This window comes from Apis cerana, linkage group LG9 (assembly GCF_029169275.1).
Source record: "Apis cerana isolate GH-2021 linkage group LG9, AcerK_1.0, whole genome shotgun sequence".
In the NCBI taxonomy this organism is placed as follows: Eukaryota; Metazoa; Arthropoda; class Insecta; order Hymenoptera; family Apidae; genus Apis; species Apis cerana.
In genome coordinates, this window is record NC_083860.1 from 3,513,016 (window position 1) to 3,535,421 (window position 22,406).

The 22,406-nt window shown below is 39.9% G+C and overlaps 2 protein-coding genes across 6 annotated transcripts in view; one reads left to right on the forward strand and one right to left on the reverse strand.

Annotated features, from left to right (window-relative positions):
* LOC108003939 (autophagy-related protein 16-1) overlaps positions 1 to 22,406 on the reverse strand; it is a 490,268-nt gene that overhangs the window by 191,161 nt on the left and 276,701 nt on the right. The window lies entirely within an intron of this gene.
* The window catches only part of LOC108003938 (uncharacterized), a 193,918-nt gene that overhangs the window by 124,052 nt on the left and 47,460 nt on the right, over positions 1 to 22,406 (forward strand). For both annotated transcript variants that reach the window (XM_028669762.2, XM_017066527.3), the window contains one exon: positions 18,642 to 18,843. In XM_028669762.2, coding sequence (XP_028525563.2) covers positions 18,642 to 18,843 — 202 coding nt within the window. The remainder of the gene's footprint in view (positions 1 to 18,641; positions 18,844 to 22,406) is intronic.

The following is a 22,406-nucleotide window of genomic DNA, read 5'->3' on the forward strand; positions in this document are numbered from 1 at the left end:
GAGCCGCCTCTCTGAAGGCGTAACGGGTTCGATATACGATATTCGGACGGGTTGGCTGTGTGTGTCGATCGCGAGGAAAGTATGCGTGGAGAAGGTCGGGCAAGAGGAGATTCAGGTCAACGTGGCAACGTACCACATTCGGCGTGTGCGTGTGTTATCGATGTGCGTGCGCGCGCGCGTTCCATTTACCTTTAATTTCCGCGAAGGTTGTCTTTGTCCCGCGCTCCTTAATCGTAACAAGGGGTAGGCACGTTCGATTCGCTTCGAAATATGGGTCGAGCAGAAGGAAAAGCACTTATTTGTAATTGGCTCGTCGGGGGAAGAGATGGGTCGAGGAGGAAACCTAGGCAGTTTCGGGCTGTGGGGGACTGTTGCCGTGCGAGGTTATAAATTTTAATCCGTCGAAATTTGCTTTTCGAGGAACAAGAGGAGGGTCGTTGTAGAATCATTATAGATCATTATATTTATTCTTGGTAATTCTGAAATTGGGAGAACTTGGCGGGATTCGGGAAATTTTGTCAACTGAAAATAGAAAATTTATATAACAACGAGGATAATAATTCGTTTAAAGGGGAAGATAGAATTGGAATAGGAAAACGAGTAATTCGTATGGGGAAATTTTTGGCAAAATGCATTTTTAACCATTTCACGAATTTCACGAATAGAATTTCCTGATTCGTATTTCATTTTTCCAACGTATATTCGATTGTTATTAATCGCCTATTTCGCGGATTATACGTCCAGGTATATATCGTAATCCTTGTTTGCCGATAGAATCGCAATATCCCGCCCATATCGATTTTGTTCGTGTCGAAAAATCCGCAACTTTTTGAGCCCCGGCTAATACCTGCAAACATCCTTGTTCTCTAAAATATTGTTGACACTACGAATCAAACGCGTTCTTCCCCGTAATTTCGAAATTAGTTTTTTTCCATCCATCCACGAAAAACATATTTTCATCCTTGCGAAATAATTTCGATCATAATTCTTCAAAAATAATTTTAAATTAAGTGACTTCGATTGCCGATTAATCCCTTAATATTGATGTACGAAAACAAAGAATCAAAGCGTAAAATTTATAAAAATTATTCGAATTATAACGAAAAAACTCTCGAACGATTTTATATTAATTAAAGGGAACAGAAAAAGGAAAGAAGAAGAAATTTCGAATGAAATTTTGCATTAAACGTTTTTACTGTTGTAACGGATTAAAAGAACAACTCAGTTATACGAAATCTACTTATCTGCTTCACGTACACACTCCTCTACTGTACACAGAGACACTCCAAGAAGAGGATCCTCCGATTTAAACCGTTTGATTGAGCCACGTCGATTCAAAATCACCTTACGTTCTATCTGTCTTCGATTCTGCCCCTTGCCCCCCCTTCCTCTCCTCTTCGATCTTATTTAAATTCTTGCAAAGTACGAAGCAACGTTCGCACTCGCGGCGCAGTTGATTTTTCTACAAAACGTTCCTCGAGAGCGAAATATCGAGAGCCGGTCGAAGGGGATTTGTCAAGCACCCCTCGACCTACTCCAACAATCGCGTCGCCCTCTCCAAGGCGTCGAATCGAAGACAGTTTTAAGCCATTCCGGGGAAGGGCGTCGCACGGATTACGTGTTAAAGTTTTACCGGTGCAAGTCGCTCATTTTTATGTCCCTTCCCTCCTTCTCCTTTTTCTTCTCCATCCATCTCGTTTGGACGGATTTTTCGCGTGAAAAAGAAAAAAAAGAAAAACTCTAGAAATTCCGCGCGTTGTGCGTGTTTTAAAAAAAAAAAGCGAAAGAAAACAGACGAGTTCGAAAAAAAAGAACGAAGAAAAAATATCAAGAGAGAATATCATTTTTTTTTTTTTGCTCTCGAACGGATGAAACTGGAATATGCTTTAAAGTATCCTGGCAAAAGTGGGGGCAAAAATTCGTTGCGAGAAAACGAATTATTGGATTATCATCGAGGGAAAGGGGGGGATGGAAAAAATTTATCCCAGTGACTGGTGTAAATACCTGGGAGTTTAAAGTTTGGGGGAACTTGTTCGAATTTGATTGAAGAGATTAATTGTTTTCGCAAAAAGTTTTAGAGGAAAGTCGATCCAAGTTAGTTGTATTAAAAATATAATTTGGTTTTGTGGCTTGTGGTGTTGATATGTACCGTGTCATTGGTGTAATTAGAGATGTCCAGTTAGAAAGTAGAGTAGCGTGCAAAGAATGTGTTACAGTATCTAATGTTTCAAGAAAAGAAGAGATCAAAAAATTTGGAATTGATATATGTCTCGATATTCTGTCGATGAATGTTCATGTTAGTGGAAGATTAATAATTTTCCACTATTATTATCGTTTTATATACAATCTGCAATTTTATTAGCAAAAATGAAGAAAAAAAAAAGGAAGCAAGATTTTTCTTTATCCTCTTATGCAATTATACTATGATTATACGTTTTGTTCCGATATAATTCAATGAATTTTAATTCGATGATAATTTAACAATTTAATAATTTCACCAATTTCAAATAAATTAATTAAATTTCACGTTAAGAGTTATTATTACAGATAAAATATATAGAAGATAAAACGAATGAGATGAAATGTATGTTACCAGATACTGCAGCATACTATATGATTCATTCTCAAGTACCGTATAACTTTACTTCAATTAATCCCGTAAATTAATAATTTAACGATTTTATTATAAGGAATAATAAATCATACGAGGAGACACGAAACGTAGCAAAGGATTTCCTTATTAAAATAATTTAAAATAGATAACGAATAACATCAGCTAACACAATATTAAATAATGTAGCAATAAGTCTGTATATATATCATTACGAAGTAAAGAATACATTATATAAAAATTGGCTTATGAATATATGTAACAGTCGAATACCGGCTTCCAACTTGTCTTATCTCGAATGCAGTATATCTTTTGAAGAAAGTCGTGCACTTACTTAATACCAATATACGGAATAACATAAATTTCACGAGAGATTCTAATCGATAAAAAGAATAATAATAATAATATAAATATTTCCCAAACTCAAAATAATATCCTCTCTCTTCAAATCTTCCGATTTTCATACATAAAAATCTTATTTCTATTTAAAAATAACTCAAAGTTTCATCTCGATATATATATATATATATATATATATATATATATATATATATATATATATATCACAGAAGAATACAAAATTTTCAGACACATGAGAAATTGTAATCTCAAAAGATGAATTCTCTCGCAACATTCTCCTGCACCAAAAATTTGCTAAGCTAAAGTTATATTCGAATTCAATTAATACACTAATTATACTTGGCAGAGTTTCCTTTAACAATAAGAAAATAGATTTCGCGTAAGTATAGCAGAACGGATAAAACATTTTAAACGCTTAATGGGTTAACGATTACTTACGTCGTAGTAACAAGCAAAATTCCCGGTAACGCTAACAATGAACCCCCGTTGAACACGAGGGGGGGGTTTCATTAACGAAGCAATCTCACCTGAGCCGAGCGTGTGTTCGGATTGCATTTTCATCGAATGTCATGGAGGAAGAAAAAAAAAAATAGTTGCAACAATACCCGTGTAACGATCGCATGCATTGTCAAGGCGGCTTCACCGCGCCGGTTCCTCATGAATAATGGATACACGGCTATAAGTAAGTGTAATGAGAAATGCGCTAATTGAATCTTCCGGGGTGTAATTAATATAAACCACGCGTCCGTGGCTGGCCGACCTGTAAGCATTAATTAAATAGCAAATGAGTTTGGCGCACCAAACAGAAAAACGATGTGTTATTCCACCGTTGCTCCGAGTGAGTTTATCCGAATTTCTTTTTTTCTTTTTTTTAACGCGACGTTTCTCCATCTTTCGAAAATTTTTAAATAATCGAGATGAAGGGGAAGGAGGAATCGAATTCAACGCAAGAAAGGGGGGAGGAGAATCGAATTTCGAACAATCGTCGGAAAGGGGGGAAACGCTTTTACAACAATGAAAACCAATTTCCCAACAGTCGTTTCTGTTGCGCGAAATTCACCTTGAAACGTGAGAATTCGAGAATTCGATGGATTTCGCGAAAGGAGGAGTAGGAATTATTCAGAAGGAGGGTTGAGATGCGTAAATTTGCAGGGGAGTGTGGTGAACGCTTGTGTGGAAAAAATGGATATGGCGGATATCGGACTCGAACGAATGATTCGCTCGTTTTATTCATTTCCAATCGGGAAACAGGAAGGGAGGGCGGAGGAAGGGGGCTGAAAACAACGTTTGCGAACTGGAACAAATTCGATCAAAAAAAAAAAAAAATACGATAAACTATTTCTATTACTCCATTCCCGAGAGCGATAATAACGTAATACAGAGAAATTATAGCGTTTGCCCCCGTTAACTGGAAATATTTTTCCATTTAAATTTTTTAATTTTATTTTTAATTTTATCGAGAGGAAAAAAAATGTTATTAGAACAATGGAAGATGGATTCATTCATAATAATATATACATTACATCCTTCTAATTAACCTACCTAACCTACGCGCAGTATATACACGTGTCCCCCTACACGAACCAATAAATCACACGTGTTGGGCGATAAATAACGCGAGGCAGGTTTTATCGGTCAATTACATTGTGACCGATATTGCGATCACGAAATCAATTATTGCGTGTTATTTATGCAGAGATTGGTCGATCACTATAATTGAGGAAACGTAAGGGAACATCCGTATATTTTTTCCTCCCTCACCTCTGCATCGGAAAAATTGAATCTCTCGTAATGATGATGACCAAGAAAGAAAGGAGCACGGTTGATATTACGACGAGGTTAAAGAAGTGGAAGGAGAAGGAGATCGAGAAGGAGCGTATCGCCGATCATTTGCAAACTTTCACGACCTTCTCCCGAGTTGACGTACAGAGATACTGGTTGTGACGGTTTGACAGTCTACAAAGTACCCTTTTCCTCCTTTTAATCATATCCTCGCCTTCGTTCACCCATCTCCTTGTTCCCCTATCCTTTTTTTATTTCCTCTCTTCTCTTTTTTCGTTTCGACACCCGGTTAAAACTTTGACGTTATGTGTCACGAATTTAGAGAGCTAATTGCGCCACCACTTTGACCGAGCACCGTAAAATCGGTCGTGTCAAGCGTTGTTGCTTCCGTGGTATTTTTCCACGGAGAAGGAAATAAAAGTAAGGGAAAAAAGAAGGGAAAAAATGGCGAGTGGAAGACCAAAGATCGATCGATCGTGCGCCTCGAATTTCTTGGAGGATGCGATTGACATGGTTACGCCTTGATGACTTCCTGACACGAGCTTCCTGTAACAATCATCCAGAAATAATGTGTCTCTTAGCGGTATTGAGCCTTTTTAATTTTCACGGTCGTTGCCTCCATTGTTGGCCGATACGGTTCGAAGATTTACACCGGATTTACACGAGATCTTTAATTACTTTTTTCTATCTACATATATATATATATATTTAATCAAATTAGTGAACTTTGATGGTAACCTATGATCACTCGCGATATTAAGAAAATTAGCTCGAGTCTTCATCGATCTTTCATCCTCCTTTAAAAATTCCCCATCGAATCAAGAGAGCGAGAGAAAGAGAGAGAGATATATAAAAGAATAAATACATTATCCACGATGAATAAGAAAAGGAAATACGGCGCGTAGCCAAAGAGGAACCCGGGGCTAGAGGTTCAATAAAAGGCTTCGCATAATTCTTCCTTCCCCCCTCTCTCTACCCCGTTTAAACAGCGTTAGATCTAAAGTTACAAGCATTATTCATACCCGTGATACAAGCTAACCTAAGATGTATGCACATTGATAAGAAACTGCGGTTAGGTAACCCTCCCCCCTCGTATCACCCATGGAAATTCCTTCGTTTTCGCCCACGGCGAAGGAATCTTCGCCGGTTTTGCACGTTTGGGATATTTTTGTTTCTCCGTGAAACGGGACCAGAGATAGGTTCGCATGATCCCGTGTAACCGTGGGGCCCCGTGATCGACGATGGGACAATGACGACACAGCAGCGCCCTCTCCCCGTCACGATCACGAAATTTCTGTTCACCCGGGCCCCGTTACTCGATGATAGGATCGTCTAACCGACCGACTCTTCCCCCCCGACGTCCCCCTATCCCTATATTCCCCTCGTTCGTCTGGAACCCGTCTCCGCAACATCCTCGAAAGATCCTCTTGTATACACAGGTATTGAGCACCGGTGGTAATTAGTCGGCGGATAATCTATTCTAAGAGTAGCATGCGAGTAGCAGGTCAGGTCAGAATGATCCTTCCTCTCTCTTCTTTTGCTTTTTTTTTCCTTCCAAGCGGATACTTGACGGATTTATTCGCGGAATTAATAATCTCTCTCTCTCTCTTTCTCTTGGGAGAGATACATTTTTGTGCATTTTCTTTCTTTTTTTTCTTTTTTTTGAAGTATGTTGATGAAATTTATTATATTTATCATCGGTATTTTCTCTAGTGAGGTAATTTATCTTGGATTGTAAATTAGAGGGAGGGGGATATTTTTGGAGATTTGAGTAAGATTTTGGAGAAAATGAAGTAAGATAGAATAGATTTTTTAAATTAATATTTCTTCTCGCTCTTTTTCTCTGTTTCTTTTTTTTAATATCTGTATCCTCTTGCTTTTATTTGATAATTTTTAGCATAGAATGGTTTCACGAGTTTCGCTTCAAAAAAATTCTCATTTCTTTCAGCAGCGAATTCCTCCGACTAATTTTTGCCGGCATCCACAGTATTTAGTTTCTCGCCATTAAAAGATTTGCACAAAAACCGGAATAAATGATATCGTGTTATATCCATGTTAAATGAAACGAATAAAATAACATTCCAAAGGTTTTTTTTCCCCCTGGAATCGAATATTTCTTATCCTTCATCGAATACATGCCACGTTTTTATCAATGCCCAATGTAGCCTCGTTGAAAAAGTGTATCATTAACCACTTCCGCGTGTTCTTTGATCATTGTAATTAATCCTGAAATGTGGAATTTGCCCGAATTTAGCACTTCACGTTCCAATTGTGCTAAATACACATAACAAAATTTTATATTTCGATTTTCAAAGACGAAATGAAGCGAAAAATTGTGGAAAATAGAGAAATAGAGAAAATAATTGAAATTCAATTGAAAAAAATTATCATGTTTTGCGGTATATTTGTATATTTATTAATGTTTTCTACGTTTAAATAAAATATGAATAAAAGTATGTGTTTAAAACAGGCTATGGTAAAAAATAATATAAAAGTATACATAGTTATTTACATTAATATCAAGACATATTTGGCTATTTGTCAATTTATAATTTATTAATATACGCCGATTATTGATATTGAAAGGAACAATAATGTGTCAACAGTAAAACAATTAAATAAAACAATGTTATACAATTAGCACGATATTCATTTATGATCATTTATCATGCAAAAATATTTAATTTATAAAATTTATAAAATCCAATCCATCCAGATTTTCAAAATTTAAAAAAAAAATAATATTTTAATATCTTATAATCCGTATCAATATTTTAACAACAATTAATTCCAAATAATTATTGATTCTTCCTCAAATGGACAAGAAGAACGCGCAAAGCACGTGTTACATTTCCGATTTCTAACATTTTCCCACCCTGTCCACGCTCGATCATTATATTCCTCGATTTTCTCTGTGGTTGATTCTCTTCACTGAGCCTCGACAAAGGAGACACAAAAGCAGGGGGCGAGCTCTTTCGAGGCAAAGACTCGCTCGAACTGTTGAGCATGCCAGCCTCATTTTTCACTCTTATCGTTCCTTTATTTAAACTCGAATCGAAACAGTATGCAGCAGTAAGAGAAACCTTCGATTCTGTGTATGTACACACAGGAGGAGGGGGGCCAAGCTTGACTCTGCCTCCTCTGATAAAGGAAATATCCCGTTGAAAAACTTTTGCAACGATACAGGTGGATAAGCGAACCCCTCCTCCCTGAATAAAGACAGGGTTCGAGATAAAACTTGGCGCGACCGGACTCGATACCAAGTTAGCGGTGTCCAGGAGATTTAAACTTCCAAGTCGCAATAAGGAAGTGGGGGGATACAAAGAGGTTACGTCCGTTGCGTCGAAGCAAAACGAGAGCCCCCTCCCCCCTGGGAAATTGTTTATTAAACGTCGTGCACGAGCACACGGCTGTCTGAATAAATAAAACTCGATTGGAGGTACACCCCTTTCCGCATGTAAAGTTAATTTTCACGATTTAACGGGCAACTGCGAGCTTCAAGTCACAGAGAATCCCCCCCCGCTCCTAATTTACGATCGTTATTCGGCAAATTGAAACCGGCGATCTCAATTTCCGGCAACACCACATGCATAAAATATTCCCGGCCGGGTTGGCTTGGTTTCAGCTTTTACCCATTACCAGCTTTCGAAACGTATGCGCCACCGTTAAATTCTAACTGCTGATCAAAGAGGATTATAAGCTTAAGTCGGTTTCCCCTTGCGACAAACGAGGTTGACAACACCGGTAAAAGGTCGGCGGATACGGAATCCGATAGAATTCAGGCAAAGTTGTGCGGTATTAAGGAGCAGCAGGGTGGAGTGTCGAGAAATATTAGATTAGTCGGTTAAATTCCTTTTGTTCTTGCCTTCTCTTTTTTCATGTATTTGGATCGTTAACATATCTCGCGATTGTATCAAAAATTGAAAATTTTTCTTTTATCCTTGAAAAAATGGCACGATCAGTCGATAGAAATAGGGAAATCTTGTTACTCGAGATTCTTTTTTAAAATTGAGAATAATAATAATAATAATAATAATATTGTTTTATAAGAAAGGCAATTTTTTCGAATTGATCGAATAAGGATACGGAAGAAAAAGCAGGGAATAGCAGAGATGAAAAACTACAGAGAGAGAGAGAAAATGTAGTAGTACGGGAAATGATAAAGTAATATCAAGCTGGAGCATACCTAAGAAATTTCTCTCATATTGCGAGGATCGTTTTATATTTCCCATCTTCGTTCCATATATTCAGAAATGGAAATTAAACATTCGTGAAGTTTAACTTTAATTAAATGAAATTTGAAATTTGAATCTAAACTTCCTTTATTGAGCAAGATCTTAATTCGAAGAAATATTCCTCCTAAATCGGATAAACCGCGTTAAAGGCAACAAATTGTTTCGTTCTGGACACGGGATATCATCGGGCGAATTCCATGATCGCAACCATACAGAACGAAAGCTCAAGGAAGGAATCACAGGAGCGTTAACGAAAGATCAAGGAAATGATTTCACGATCTGATTGTCCGGTTATTTACTGTCACTCGCCACGTTACGTCGGGTTATTCACCATCGAACCATCGTTGTATAACGGGGCCTGGCCGCATACCAGCCAGTCGCGGCGTTGCAACACCATAAAGCCGCACGTGCATAACGCCATGGGGAGGGGAGATCCCGATGAATAATAACGATTTTCGTATCGAGACGAGGAATGGACTCGACCATTTCTTCTTTGATAAGGATGAGTCTAGGAAAGTAACGACGGCCATGGATTATCCCGGGATTGCTCCTCGTGGGTCTGAAGGGAAATTGAAAATGAAAGGGAGTTTCATCTACTAATGTTGCTAATGGAACTAATCGCTCGAACTTATGGGAATATGTATAATTGCATAGTTGGAATTCCAAGTATTATGATTTTTTAAATTCGTATTGACATTTGTTGTTTTCTCCAAATTGTCAAATAAATCATTTGAAATAATTTTCGATAATTGCAAAATGAATATCAATGGAATGTTTGATCGTAAAAGAAGTCGTTTCATTTTATTTTCTATTGTCATTTGCTCTTCAAAAAATAATTTATCATTTGGAGTAAGATAAGAGTAAAAGTTTAATTATTTTATGTGTTATTTTCAATGGATCTTAATAAATTACACGTAAGAAGACTGGATCGTTTATTCGAGTGAAGTATCACCAATTACTTGATCCGATTGCCGTGATGAACACGTAATCCGAATTCTTGTCGTATATGTCGCCTAAGGTTTATTGCAAGGATTGGAAGGGCGAGCTTCACGCGAGGCGACATGCATGCAGGATCGTTTACGTTGGGCGCAGCCATCGGTATAACCGCGAAGTCGAGGCTCGGCGCCGCCAGCAGACTACTGTGACAAATTACACATAATTCACGAGTCAATTTCACACACGGTTCTCCCGCCAGAGGGAGACACCGTTGTCGAGCGTGCTGGGTTAATTTGAGGAACGAACGACTTGGACCGTGAACGGAAGTAAACACGCCAGCAACGATGATAGCGCCACGAATGATCGGTTGGTAACCGGACTAGTAACGGTTAGGTTAGAAACTGCTCTTAATTCTTCTTGGAGAACGGGTGCCCTTGAATCGGTGAATTTTTTGTGAACAGTTTATTATTTCGTTGAAAAGGGAACGTGAATCGAGCTAATGATGTGAATAATATTAGTGAATTAACAAGATACGTGTAAATTTAGATAGATTTGTAAGAACGCTTTATTTCGAGATGATGGAAATTGTAATAAAGAAAAAATCGATGGAATTATACCGTTAAAAGTGTAGGAAGATCCCGTTACTCATCACCTAAATTTACACGTGATTAATCCGTATACTGGATTCAAGCATCGTTTTACTTATTATAGACGGATAGATTGCAAAAGCATTACGAGCTAACGGATACATTCCTCTCCTTCCTGGAAACGTCACGTGGAACGATAATCTATGCAGATCGGTATAAAAGAGAAAAGGCGTGCTCTATATACAAAATCACGGTGACTCGATAAATTACCAATGCTCGTTTCATCTTATCTATTAGGTTAGACACTCTGTAAACATATTCACGTTAACGTTTATCGATAAGGCGTATATAGATATAAATCGAAGCTTCATCATTCTTCTTCGTTTATGCTCATCATAACGGATGAAGAGACGTAAGATTGAGTTCAGTTTAACTCATCGATATGTATACACGCATATTTCAACCAAAGTTTCCTTTTTTGAATTCTCCGCGCGAGAAATGTTTATATAAAACGTAATGTTCTTTCCGTGATATCTCGACTGGCTATGTTATTATAGCCTTACATGGCTCATCACGTGTCACCATTATCACATACCATGGATTACGTACGAGAATAATACGAGAGAGTGCATTAAGCACAGTACACTGTATACTTTATTTAAATACCACTTCTTAATGAATAATAAATTTCACCACCGTTACCGTTACTTAAATCGTACGAGGGCAACGTATCAGTCGATGACCATTTATTAGTTTACCCAACTGTAAACCGTAGTTACCCGAAACATTCGCATTTTAACCATCAATTGTGGTAAACGAGCCGTGACAGTCCGAGTCGTTAAATTGTTTAATTTTTACCGTATCCAAAGTACTTTAATTTCGTAATTTCTCTACTTCAAACAGGAAAATCTTACCTATTATTATAACATTTTCGTCGGATGGATCGATCGAGATATCATTCCTTCGTTATTATTCAAAATTTATACCATTATGAAACTGTATACGTATTCCACCCTCGAAGAACGAGTTCAAAAACCTCATATTTCGTGTCTCCACATTGTGGCTACCCACTGAATACCGAAGGACAGTGTGTACCCCGAGCGGATTCCAAATAGCCGTGGGAAGTAGCCGTGGTCCCGATCATGCCTTTCGAATACTAAATACCCTGCACGCGGTTGGCACTTCGTAAGATGGCTGCTCGATGCACGCGTTAATGCGTTCGTTGTCGCGATACGGGCGCCCGCGCCACTTCGTCGACGTGCGTGCGGGTCCAGGTAAGTAAGGTAAGCGAATACCTTCGTGTATATATATATATATGTGTATGTTGTGTATATTGGTGTCGTCAAACCAACCAGGGGGACCAGAACGTAAACAGATAGAGAGAGGTGGGATCATTCGTGTCGGAGGGAATTTATGGGGTCCGTTCGAACAGCACCGCTACAGCTTGCTGCTGAATTTGCATAGAGCGGAGCGCTAATAGTCGGAGATAACCGAGAGGCAGGAAGAGACACCTCCGACTTCTTCGTGCCACGCGAATTTCGTGTCTTGGAGAAGGATCGATTTGGTGGAAGGAGATTTGTCTCTTTCTTCGATGATGGGTATTATTGTTTTGGGTAATGAGTTTTGGTTCCTTTTTCTTTTATCACTTTTTTTGTTTTTTAGTGGAAGATTTAGTAGAAGGGAAATATTATTATTAGAGAGAAGTATGTTTTTCCTTGAAAAACCGTTCAAATAAAAACAACACACGTACACAATATTCACATACGTATGTTATTTCACTTGGATATATTGAAATACAATTTCTTGTTAAACAAGGCATAACTGCGAAACTATCCTATCGTTAAAAAATAATCAATGGCGAAACAATAGCGTTGAAACGCTATTAATAGGAATAGGAATCACCTGTTCACAATACCGCGTCGAATTACGAGACGAACTATAAAACGTGGCACAATCCTACGCCAATTACGTGTTTTATTCGCCGTTTAGAATTTACAAGCGACATCCATGAGAAGACGTTTAGTCATCGTGCTCGGAGCAAATCTTTTGAAAGCTTCCGAATCGATTATTGGCAAAGCTGCATAGTCATTCGCGGTGGTCAGAGGTTACTGCCGGTCGTGAAGATGTAACCGGTAGTCATTGACTTCGTCATACCTGACCAGCCGGCTATTTATCTCATCTCTCCTGCACCACACAGCCACGGAGAGCATCCAATTGTACTCGATAAAGCGCATTAAAGTAACCGGCGTTGGGATCGGACAAATGCCACGTGTGCATGGAGATCGTCCGGCAAAGGATTTTGCTAACACACCGTTAAACACGGGGATATACACAATCGTGTATGCACACGTGTATGAGATCGTCGTACACGTTTAGAAGAACCGCGGACGGAGAGTCGAGAGGCTCTTTCAATACCGGATTATCGTACACGCATTTCCACGTACAGCCTGATGAAGATCTAATGGGTGAATTATTACACGTTCGTTACTCCTTTTAAGAAGAAGGATCATCTCGAAGGGTTATTTAATCAATGTGCTTTCTATTCTTATAATACTAATTTAAAAATACGGGGAGGTTTTAATTTTTATCCAAAGCTGGAATTGTAGATTCCTTCAATTTTATCGCGATTAAATAATACGCTAAATTTCGAAGATTTAATATTTGAAATTCCTTTCGAACGAACGAGACAAAAATTGGAAACGCTTGGACGAAAGTAATCGCATTATTATATCGAGTCGTGCAGAGATCTGGTGCTCGTGACTCGGCTCGGTTGCGTCGTGGCCAAACGACACCGTTTGCATGTAGGCTCCCATAGGCGTGGTTTCGCGTATTAAATTCTTGCTGCGCTCGATGGGGGTGCACGGTGCATGCACGCAAATTAGAAACGTACCACACGAGACGCACGGCTCTGCGTTCCATCACGTTATGGATGGGAAGTAATGAATAATTTTCGGAAGGATCTCGGTTCTTTAGCTTCACGGTGACGTAAATTTGTTATTTGATCATCGCGGCTGGTTTAAGAAGAAGATGTTGCATAATTGTTTCAACAAGAAGATAATTAGAAGAGAGAATAGATAATTGGAAATGGAAATCTCTGCGTTCAACCGAATTTAAATTTCTATTAAAATAACGTATATTATGTATTTTGCGATATCGAATTAAGGAAATATTATAACATAATTGTGTATGAGAGAAGAATACCATTCCAAATGTCCCGTTAAAACGATTTAATGAATTTCGAACTTCGAGTGTCGCGGCATTTTTGAAAGTAAAATTTCAAAGACACGTGGCTGTGGATCGTATCCGAGCTTGTGATAAAGAAAAAAAGAAGAAAGGAAGGAGGAAAGAAAGAATGAAGGAAAAGAGGAAAAAAGAAAAGTGATCGTGACGAGGAGAACAAGCACGACAGTCGAGAGATGTTAAAAGTACGAATGCATTCAATTCCTCGAATTGCATCACTGTCTGCCGAGCAGACAAGAAGGCGGAGAAAAAGAGAGCCTCTGTCGAGTGCAAAGGGCGATTGAAAATGTTGGCGCCGATTCAACGAGGAGATTTTTCTTATTCAGACTTCGTATACATGCTAAACCATCATCCCTAACCTGATCGTATTAGCTCTATGGTCAAATTTGATCAGAAATATTCGAACAGAGAATTTATTTGTCGGAAGGGGAAGAAGATAAATTTTGGGATCGATATTTTAATAATTTGAAAAAATGATTACTAAAAATTTATGTCGGTTAAAAATTTTCGTCCTTCACAAGTTTTATGTTACAGCGAAATTCTTGCGAGAATCTTTCATTTCGAAACAACTTTTGAAACACAATGAAACTAAAATTAATTATTATTACGAAAAATATTATTTACTTATAGAAATTTTCCCTTTTAATTTTTCCAGATATTCTTGATTTACAATAAAATATAAACTCTCACAATCGGTTCAATTATATCCACGAATTTAGCATCAACTTCCTTAAATTGAATTCGCAGAAATGAACGATAGAGAAAAATCGAATCAAATGCGTGTGAAACAAAAATCCTCTTCTTCGTAAGAAGAAAAAGAAGAAGAAGAGAAGCACGATTATTGCCAAACTTTATCTCAAATTTTTCTCTTTTCGCGGAATCTACGTCAACTCGTGAAACCAAGCACAATCGTACAACTTCCGGTTGGTGGCTATTTGAAAAACGGTGAGTTTACACGGCGCGTTAAGCTGGTGTAATGACCGGCCGCAATTATGCTCTGTGAAACAAACGTGCAAATGCAAAGGTCCGATTTTATTACAGCGAGGATTGTTGCATAAAAAGAATGTTTAATTCATAAAAAATGAAAGTTGAAAACAACGACAATTTCGAAAAAGTTTAACGTCGGTTAACGTTACGAGAAGGAGGGGAAAGAAAGGAATTTTTTCACGCGAGTATAGTGACAAATGTGTATATTCTGCAATTCAACTCCATTTGACGATTGAACGGGATATTTTTAATTTTATATATTTTTTTAAACAGATAATAATAATTGCATTAAATGTAATTGGAAGCTTGGAAACATTTTAATCGATCAAACGTGTAACCATTAATAAATTTTCAATATTTCTTAAAATTCGTTGAACAGCAAATTGATGCATAATTTCTATTAACAAAATTCCATTTATTTACTAATTAATTTACGCATATTTCGAAATATATGTATAGATGGACGCGATCGTTGAAACCAAAAAGTCAAACTAGGAGGAATTAGTTTACAGCGCCGAATCTCTCGAGACTTACGGCCATAAATCTCGGTAACGGAAACCGTTAAGACACCCTAAGGACACACGAGCCGAAACCTGAAAGCGCCTCCCCTATCTTGCCAACTCGAGGATATAATAAGACTTAATTATCCAATTACTCTCCTTCCTAAAATTCCTATTCTGATCGAGAGAGAAAAATATATACAATTTCCGGGCGCTTATCCGGAAAATTCAACTCGGAGAATTCTCTCGTGCAACGAGAACGCCCTCGAGTCTCGGGCAATTTTAATAATATCCCGAGCGAGCGCCGCGAGACCACCCCGTATCGGAATGCGCAGCGCGAGAACGGAGCGCGGAAAGTCCACGTAAGGAAGGAATTTCATTGCCTTTGTTCGCGAATGGAAGTCGAGCGCCTGGGCAGACAGGGAGAAATAACACGGCGATCCGTCGGAGGGACGAGGAGGGCAAGTTGCCGGGAGATAAAGAAAACCGAGATTATACATCAAGTCGCCGCGAGAGAGAGGGAGAGAGAGGCAGAGAGAGAGGGGCTCACGGTGGAACGCGATCCCGATCCCGGTTGAATCGTATCTAAATGCGCCTCGTATATATCAGAAATCGAACCGTTGGAGAGGTTAAACCCATGTGCTCTGCCGGGCGGGGCTTTCGCTTGCATCATTTTGCGCGATCGCCTCGGTTCCGTAATACCATCGGCGGCCGTTCCACATTTCCCCTCGTCGTGACAACCCGCGATGGAGGTGGAAGTTTCCTTTCTCCGCTTCCTCCTCGTGTTTGCGAAACGGTCCACGATCCCGGGGAAACCGGTGGCGCATCCGTCGATAAATCTCCGCCAGATTTATGACGATACGAACCCATTTCGTTCGGTTAAATAGGGGGAGGAGGTTCTCGGAAGAATCTTTCCCAAGTGCTAGGGATAAGCAGACAGAAATGAACTCGATACGAACTGTACGTTGGAGGAGTAGGAGGCTTCGAAGAGAGCACGTTGATCTCTCTTCCCCTCGTATCGGGGCAGAAATTAAAAGATTTATGAGTGCGCGCAATCTTGCCTGGAATCTGCATCCCCGGAACGGAGGAAGAAACGTGGATGTAAGGGGTGGTTTGGAATAGCGCCAGAGTGTCGTGCTTGCAGAGAGATTGGCAGTTTCGATTCGAGGGGGTTATTGTTTTATTTCATACTCTCAACGAGCAATTTGTATTCCTCCAGTGTGATAAATTGCGCCAGTTTTCTGCAACCAGGTTGCAAGATTTTTCTTTATCGTATCGCGCAATGCGTGGAGGAAGAGGACTCGAATCGCCCGTTCCAAAGCTGTGTTAATATTTTTAAAAGATGCGGTATACGTCAAATCCGAACACTCAAAATTATGTATCGAGAAATCCGCGTATCGAACGTGATTCCTCGAGATTAATAGGTGGGGGTTTCGTGATAAAGTTAAACTCCCCTTCGAGAATTAGTCTTAGGCCGGCGCGCTTAACGATCGGTATTTATCACGCATTTGGGGGGGGTTCAGGTATTCGAACAGTAGTTTGCGCCGCGGTAGGATAGGGGAGTGATATTTTTCATCGGCGAGAATGGAGCGGAAAGTGGGGCTGGTTAAACGAACCGGTGAAAAATACGATATCGTAGTATCGGTCAATAGCACGGCCTACGTGTGACGCTTCTTTCCAAGTGTAAAAGTGTCCTTTTTTTTCTTTTTTTAACACGTTTCGGATCGATCGAACCGCTGATTACTTGCCAGGACCGTTAATTGATAAATCGTGTTTTGTTTCGAACGGAATAATAAGCTCCAACGAATTTTTAATTAACCGTCGGTCGGTCGTGTTGTGAATCCGTAAGAAAAAGATCGCGATAACGAAAAATAATTAAGGAGACCGTATTCTTCTCTAAAAATCCTTCCTTCCTTCCTTCCTTCCTTCCTTCCTCGTTCGCGAATTTTTGCCGTAATTTTCTCCAGTCCGTGGAAAGAACGAAGATGAAAATTTTTTGCTGTAAACCGTGGTTAAACCGTCCTTTGAGGAAGAAAATTCGTTATGATGTATTATATTTAGAAATTTAATACGAGGGTGGGGAGGCGAGGTTCGTTTAAGGGGCATTCTGAGAAGAGAGAAACGTTTAATATCGACGGTTTTCGATTAAAATTTCCTATACAAAATTATCTAGATCAAAATTGCAAGTGTTTAGCTTTCTTTAATTAATTACCTCCATTACGATTTTTATTCTTGGAAATAAAATTCTAAAAGGAGAAAGAAAAAATATCTTCCAATTTAAATTTCTCTTGCATCGTGTAACTCGATGATAAAAATATAACGAAGCGTAATTTTCAAATATCTAGATACGAAGAGCAACAAATTACGATTTTTAATCTCTTCTTCTTCCTCCCTTCCCCTCTTCTCTAAATTAATCACTACTCGGCAGACCCTCGGACGGAGGATTCCATTTCTCAAGCACCGATATAGAAACAGACCGATATAACGGGGAACAATATAATGCGAGGGAGCAAGAAATGTGAAAATCCGCCCGATAAAATTCCTCCCCCTTTAAAATATTTACGATCCGACGATGCTCCATTATCTCGTAATGCTACCGCATTACAACGAGAGTAAAATGCTACCCTGTCCCCTGGCTACCCCGGAAGTGCCCGTTGATTACTGTAATGCGGCTCACCCCGCAAACAACGTCTTTCCCTCCTATCCACCCCCATTGTACCATCGAAGCCGAAGGAAACGTTGCGGTTATCATTAAAATTGGCTGCAGCCATTAACTAGCCTGTGCCCTTTTTAACGCGTAACCGGGTAATTGAATATCCCTCGGCACTCCCCCTCTCCTGCCAGGAAGATCGATGCGGTGTTTCGGCCTTACACCCCGCGTGAAAAGTTTTTCAACGAATCAGGACGCTCCCTCCACGCGTCAATCCGTCGAGATTAATTATGATTTTCGAAAAGGGGGATGACACGAGGAGGGAGGGGAGAAATTATTCCGCCACTTAACGCGTCTCCACTCGGAGTCACGGATCGACAGGGAAAGAATAACGAGCCACCCTCGATCGAGATAGTTCGGGTCGGGTGAAGAGGATCGGCATCAATTTCAAATTGGGAAGTTCGGGAGGATCGGGTGTAGTTTCGTCTCTGTGGGATTTATGAGTTTTAGGGGATAAGAGTGAGAGTGAGAGAGAGAAAAGACGAAAGTAATTTTTCTTCCCTTCTTTTTTCTTCAGTATTCTTTTCGCATTCGAGGATATTTTAATCGAAAGAAAAAACTGAGAGTATAACTTGAATTCTTAACAGAACAAACACCGCATTAATCGTCGATATTATATAAACGTTTTTCAAAATCCAACAAATGATTAAGAAGGCTCGAAAGCATCCGGATTTATCCGCCGTTTGTTTCCAGGTGCCCTCTCGCAATCCCAATTCCCGGTGTTCACGATTTACGCCCAGAAGAGCTGCCTGGCTGTGAAGCCGTGCGAACGCGCCTGGTGCATCGACAGGGTCCAGGGGCATCGTCTTCAGGGCCACACACGTAGAACCATGAACGCCTCCTCGCGACAACACTGTCTCGAGCTCTGTTTAGGCGAGAGAGATTTCCTCTGCCGGTGAGTATGAGAGCAACGGCTATTTTTCCGTTTGCCGCGTCGCGAATCCTATTCAACGAGGGGAAGGGAGAGAGGAGGAGGAGAAGGCGCTCGTTTTCCGCCGACCTGGTTCCTTTTTCCCCTTGGCCGCGGCCGGGCAAGATATCCGCCCGAGGAGAAAAGGAGCTGAGGAAGAGGGGGGGTGGACGCACTCGAGATTCGACGCGAATCGACACAATCTCTCTCTCTCTCTTCTCCTCCTCTCCTTTTCGTCCTCTCCGAGAATCGAAGGCTGCACGCTCCGCTGCGTTTTCCAGTTATTGGGTTCCTCGAACTTGAGAGAAGGGGGGAAGAGGACGGTTACATCACGCTCCTACAGAGTCTCGAGTGTTTCTTGGTCATGAGGCGGCCGATGTTTCGTGCGAGGGGAGAGAGGGGAGAGAGAGAGAAATAGTAGAAGGCCCGGCCAGAGATTTCGATCGACCGTTGGGCTATTTACGGGACTTTTCTCCCGCTCGCTATGTTATTTTATTTAAAATATTCTCTCCTTTCCTTTTTTCCCCTCCCCCTCCACGAGTTGAGTTCGATCGAGTGTTTTTCACGTCGCTCGTTCCGCGCTCGACGTTTCGAAGGCATTAGAGGAACGCTTTTGATCGTGGCCAGACTAATTATGCCCGCGTCACTGCGCCTCTCTGTGGAGAGAAAGAGAAAGAGAGAGGAAAAATAGAAACGAGTATCGAGCATCGAGTATCACAATTGAAATTATATCGATGGGGGAAAATTCCTTGGAAAGTTATTCCAATTTGCGAGATCATTGCGCGAACGGGATTTTCTTCCGCATTCATTTCAGAATGGAGGTTAAAATATATCGTATTTGGTATGGAGTTTTTATTATTTTTCAGAGATTAGTTGCATTATCATAAATGTGAGCAGTCAGTGAAATCATTACACGCGCGATAATCATCGCGACGAATCTGGAAGAATCTTGAAAATTCGGAAGAAACTTTAAATTTCTAGAAAGTAGATAGGATTTTTACTTGAGGATTAAATGATAAAAATATTTCAATTTTTAAGGAAGAGGAAATTTTAACCAAAAGGGGATAGTACAGATGCTCGTAGAATAGAGGTAAATCAGACACCTTTGCATTCAGATAAGAATTCATAATTTTGAAGATCGTTTTATCTCCATACCATTACGAACGATATACGCTCCTATATTAGAATTCTCAGGATTTTACGATTTCACTAAATTTTACGTATATACGTAATATTTACTATATTATGTATTTCATATCCTTTCTATTTTTTTTTTTACTATTCTTTTTTAAATTTTTCATATCGACAAAGAGTGATTCATAATTCATAATTGGCGTACGAAAAATTATCGTTTAAAAAAAAGTTTTTATTCGCTGTCAAAAAAGCATAGTTTTCCACAAATAACAACTCTTCTCTAAAGACTTCGTCTCCTCTTTTTTAACCGTGCCAACTTTTATACCACTATACACCCTCTATATAGTTGATCGCTTTATTCATTCATTCGCGTTGGAATTTCCACACTTAGGGCACAAAGGGACGCATTTGTTTAATCAAAAATTTGCAACGCGTGCAAACTTAAACGAAGATAAAAATATTTAAGCCAAGAAGATGGATCGAATGATGAGACAAAGAGAATATCCTAGCGTTTCAATTATACACTATCGACTCATTTTACTAATCGGATTTTTCAACTCGTGAAAGCATGCAAATTTTCTTTGACGAAAAACGATCGCATCTTTGATTCCCTTTTTCCTTTCTCCGGCGTAAATATTTGAAGACAAAGAGTCAGAATTTTTGAAGCTTAGTTATTTCAAACAACGATGTGTGTTATCGATAATTCAACCGTGATGAATATAATTTTCAGTGAAGATAGTTCTTCTTCTGAATAATTTCAAGAACAAAAGTATTAAATGAAAAGTTTTTCTCTTTTCTTTTCTAAACGATGATTTAAAATAATTTCCCTTAAATAGAGATCACCGTTAAAAAGAGCATAGCGTTAAAAATGTTTATCATCCCATTCCAAGTCGACACGGAAGAGAAATATTCTAAAAAAAGCACACACATGCTAGACTCAGTGTAATAAAAAACAAAGTATCCCACGTCACGGCACTCGAATGAACCGGTAGCAGCCTCGTGACAAACACTAGCGCGTTATAATAAAAGTTAATTAATAAATAACCGCGTCGTGACAGATAACAACGCCTCGAGGTTAACGATTCACTTTATGAAACGTAAAGACGCATTTATACTCGTGCTGAACCCGATTGTACACGATGAAAGAAACGAGTAATTCCATCAAAATTTAAAAAATAAATAATCCAATCCTGTTATTAATAACATCTCTTAATATACTTAATATACCCGACCATAACGAAAACACATTTACATATTTTATCGAATATCAACGAGCACACCAAGTTTCTCGAAATATCTTCCACGTGTCTCCTATTTCCCTCGTAATTACCACGAGAAAGACATCGATCCAAGGGAATTTCAATCCATTAGCCGGTTGAAACGTCGATGTCTGGTAAGCACGCGGAAGAGGGAGACAGAGAGAGAGATAGAATTCTTCCGATTTCGATAGGAACGCGGCGCCGCGTTTATGCGATATCACGCGTCAAGCTTCGCATTCGTGAGCACGTGCACGTGCACACCTTGAAAGCCAGCTAAGAGGGAAAAGGTTCCTGCCAGCTGGTCGCATCACGACGACCCCCAGGGCCCCCTCCAGCAGCCAAGGCAGGGTCGAGAGGTCCTTGCCCAGGCGGAACCGTATCAAAAGTGGCATGGCTATGCATCCGTATCCGCGAGAGAGAGAGATTCTCCTTCCTCTCCTCTACTATTCGGGAATTCCGGTTTATTCGCTTGCGTGTATCCATTGCTCTTCCTCGGGAAATTCTTCCTCCAAGCGTTCATCGCGCTTCTTTTATCACTGCTTGGAATTTAAATTATTCTTATTTAAAAGCTGCGTTGTTATAAGACTATTCCAAGTCGAAGCACGCTACGAGAATCGAGTCTAAAAAAAAAAGGAAAGAAAAATAAAATTCAATCAGCAAGAGACTTCGAATCCTTTTGTTTGGAAGAAATCCGGAGAAACGCGGAAGAAATGAGCGGGGGAGGGACGGAGGTCTCCTTTGGAGCCATCCTGGAGTCCAGAAGAGTGTTGCGCAGCCGGTGGTTGCGGATAATCGAGGAGCGGAACGGTGGTTATTGCGCAACGATACGTGCGTGCACACGGGGAGGGCCCGAAGTGGGTCGTCTTTTGCCTCCTCCCCTCCCTCGAAGGGAGCCCTTGCGGTTTCCTAAGGATGGTAGATCGCATTAACATTCCACGGGAGCCGGGAGTATTTCCTTGGGCGCAATCGGCTGATTAGGCGTCCGCGGTTCTGATCCCGCGTTCCGGCTTCTGCCGCATGATTGCCTCGATTTTCGAAGGCATCGCTACATTTTGCCAAGCGAGGGAAACACTGACCGCTGTAATTTCAACCGCATCCCACGGAAGAAGAGGAGGGAAAGACAACACGATCCATCTCCCCCGTTTCGATTAAACG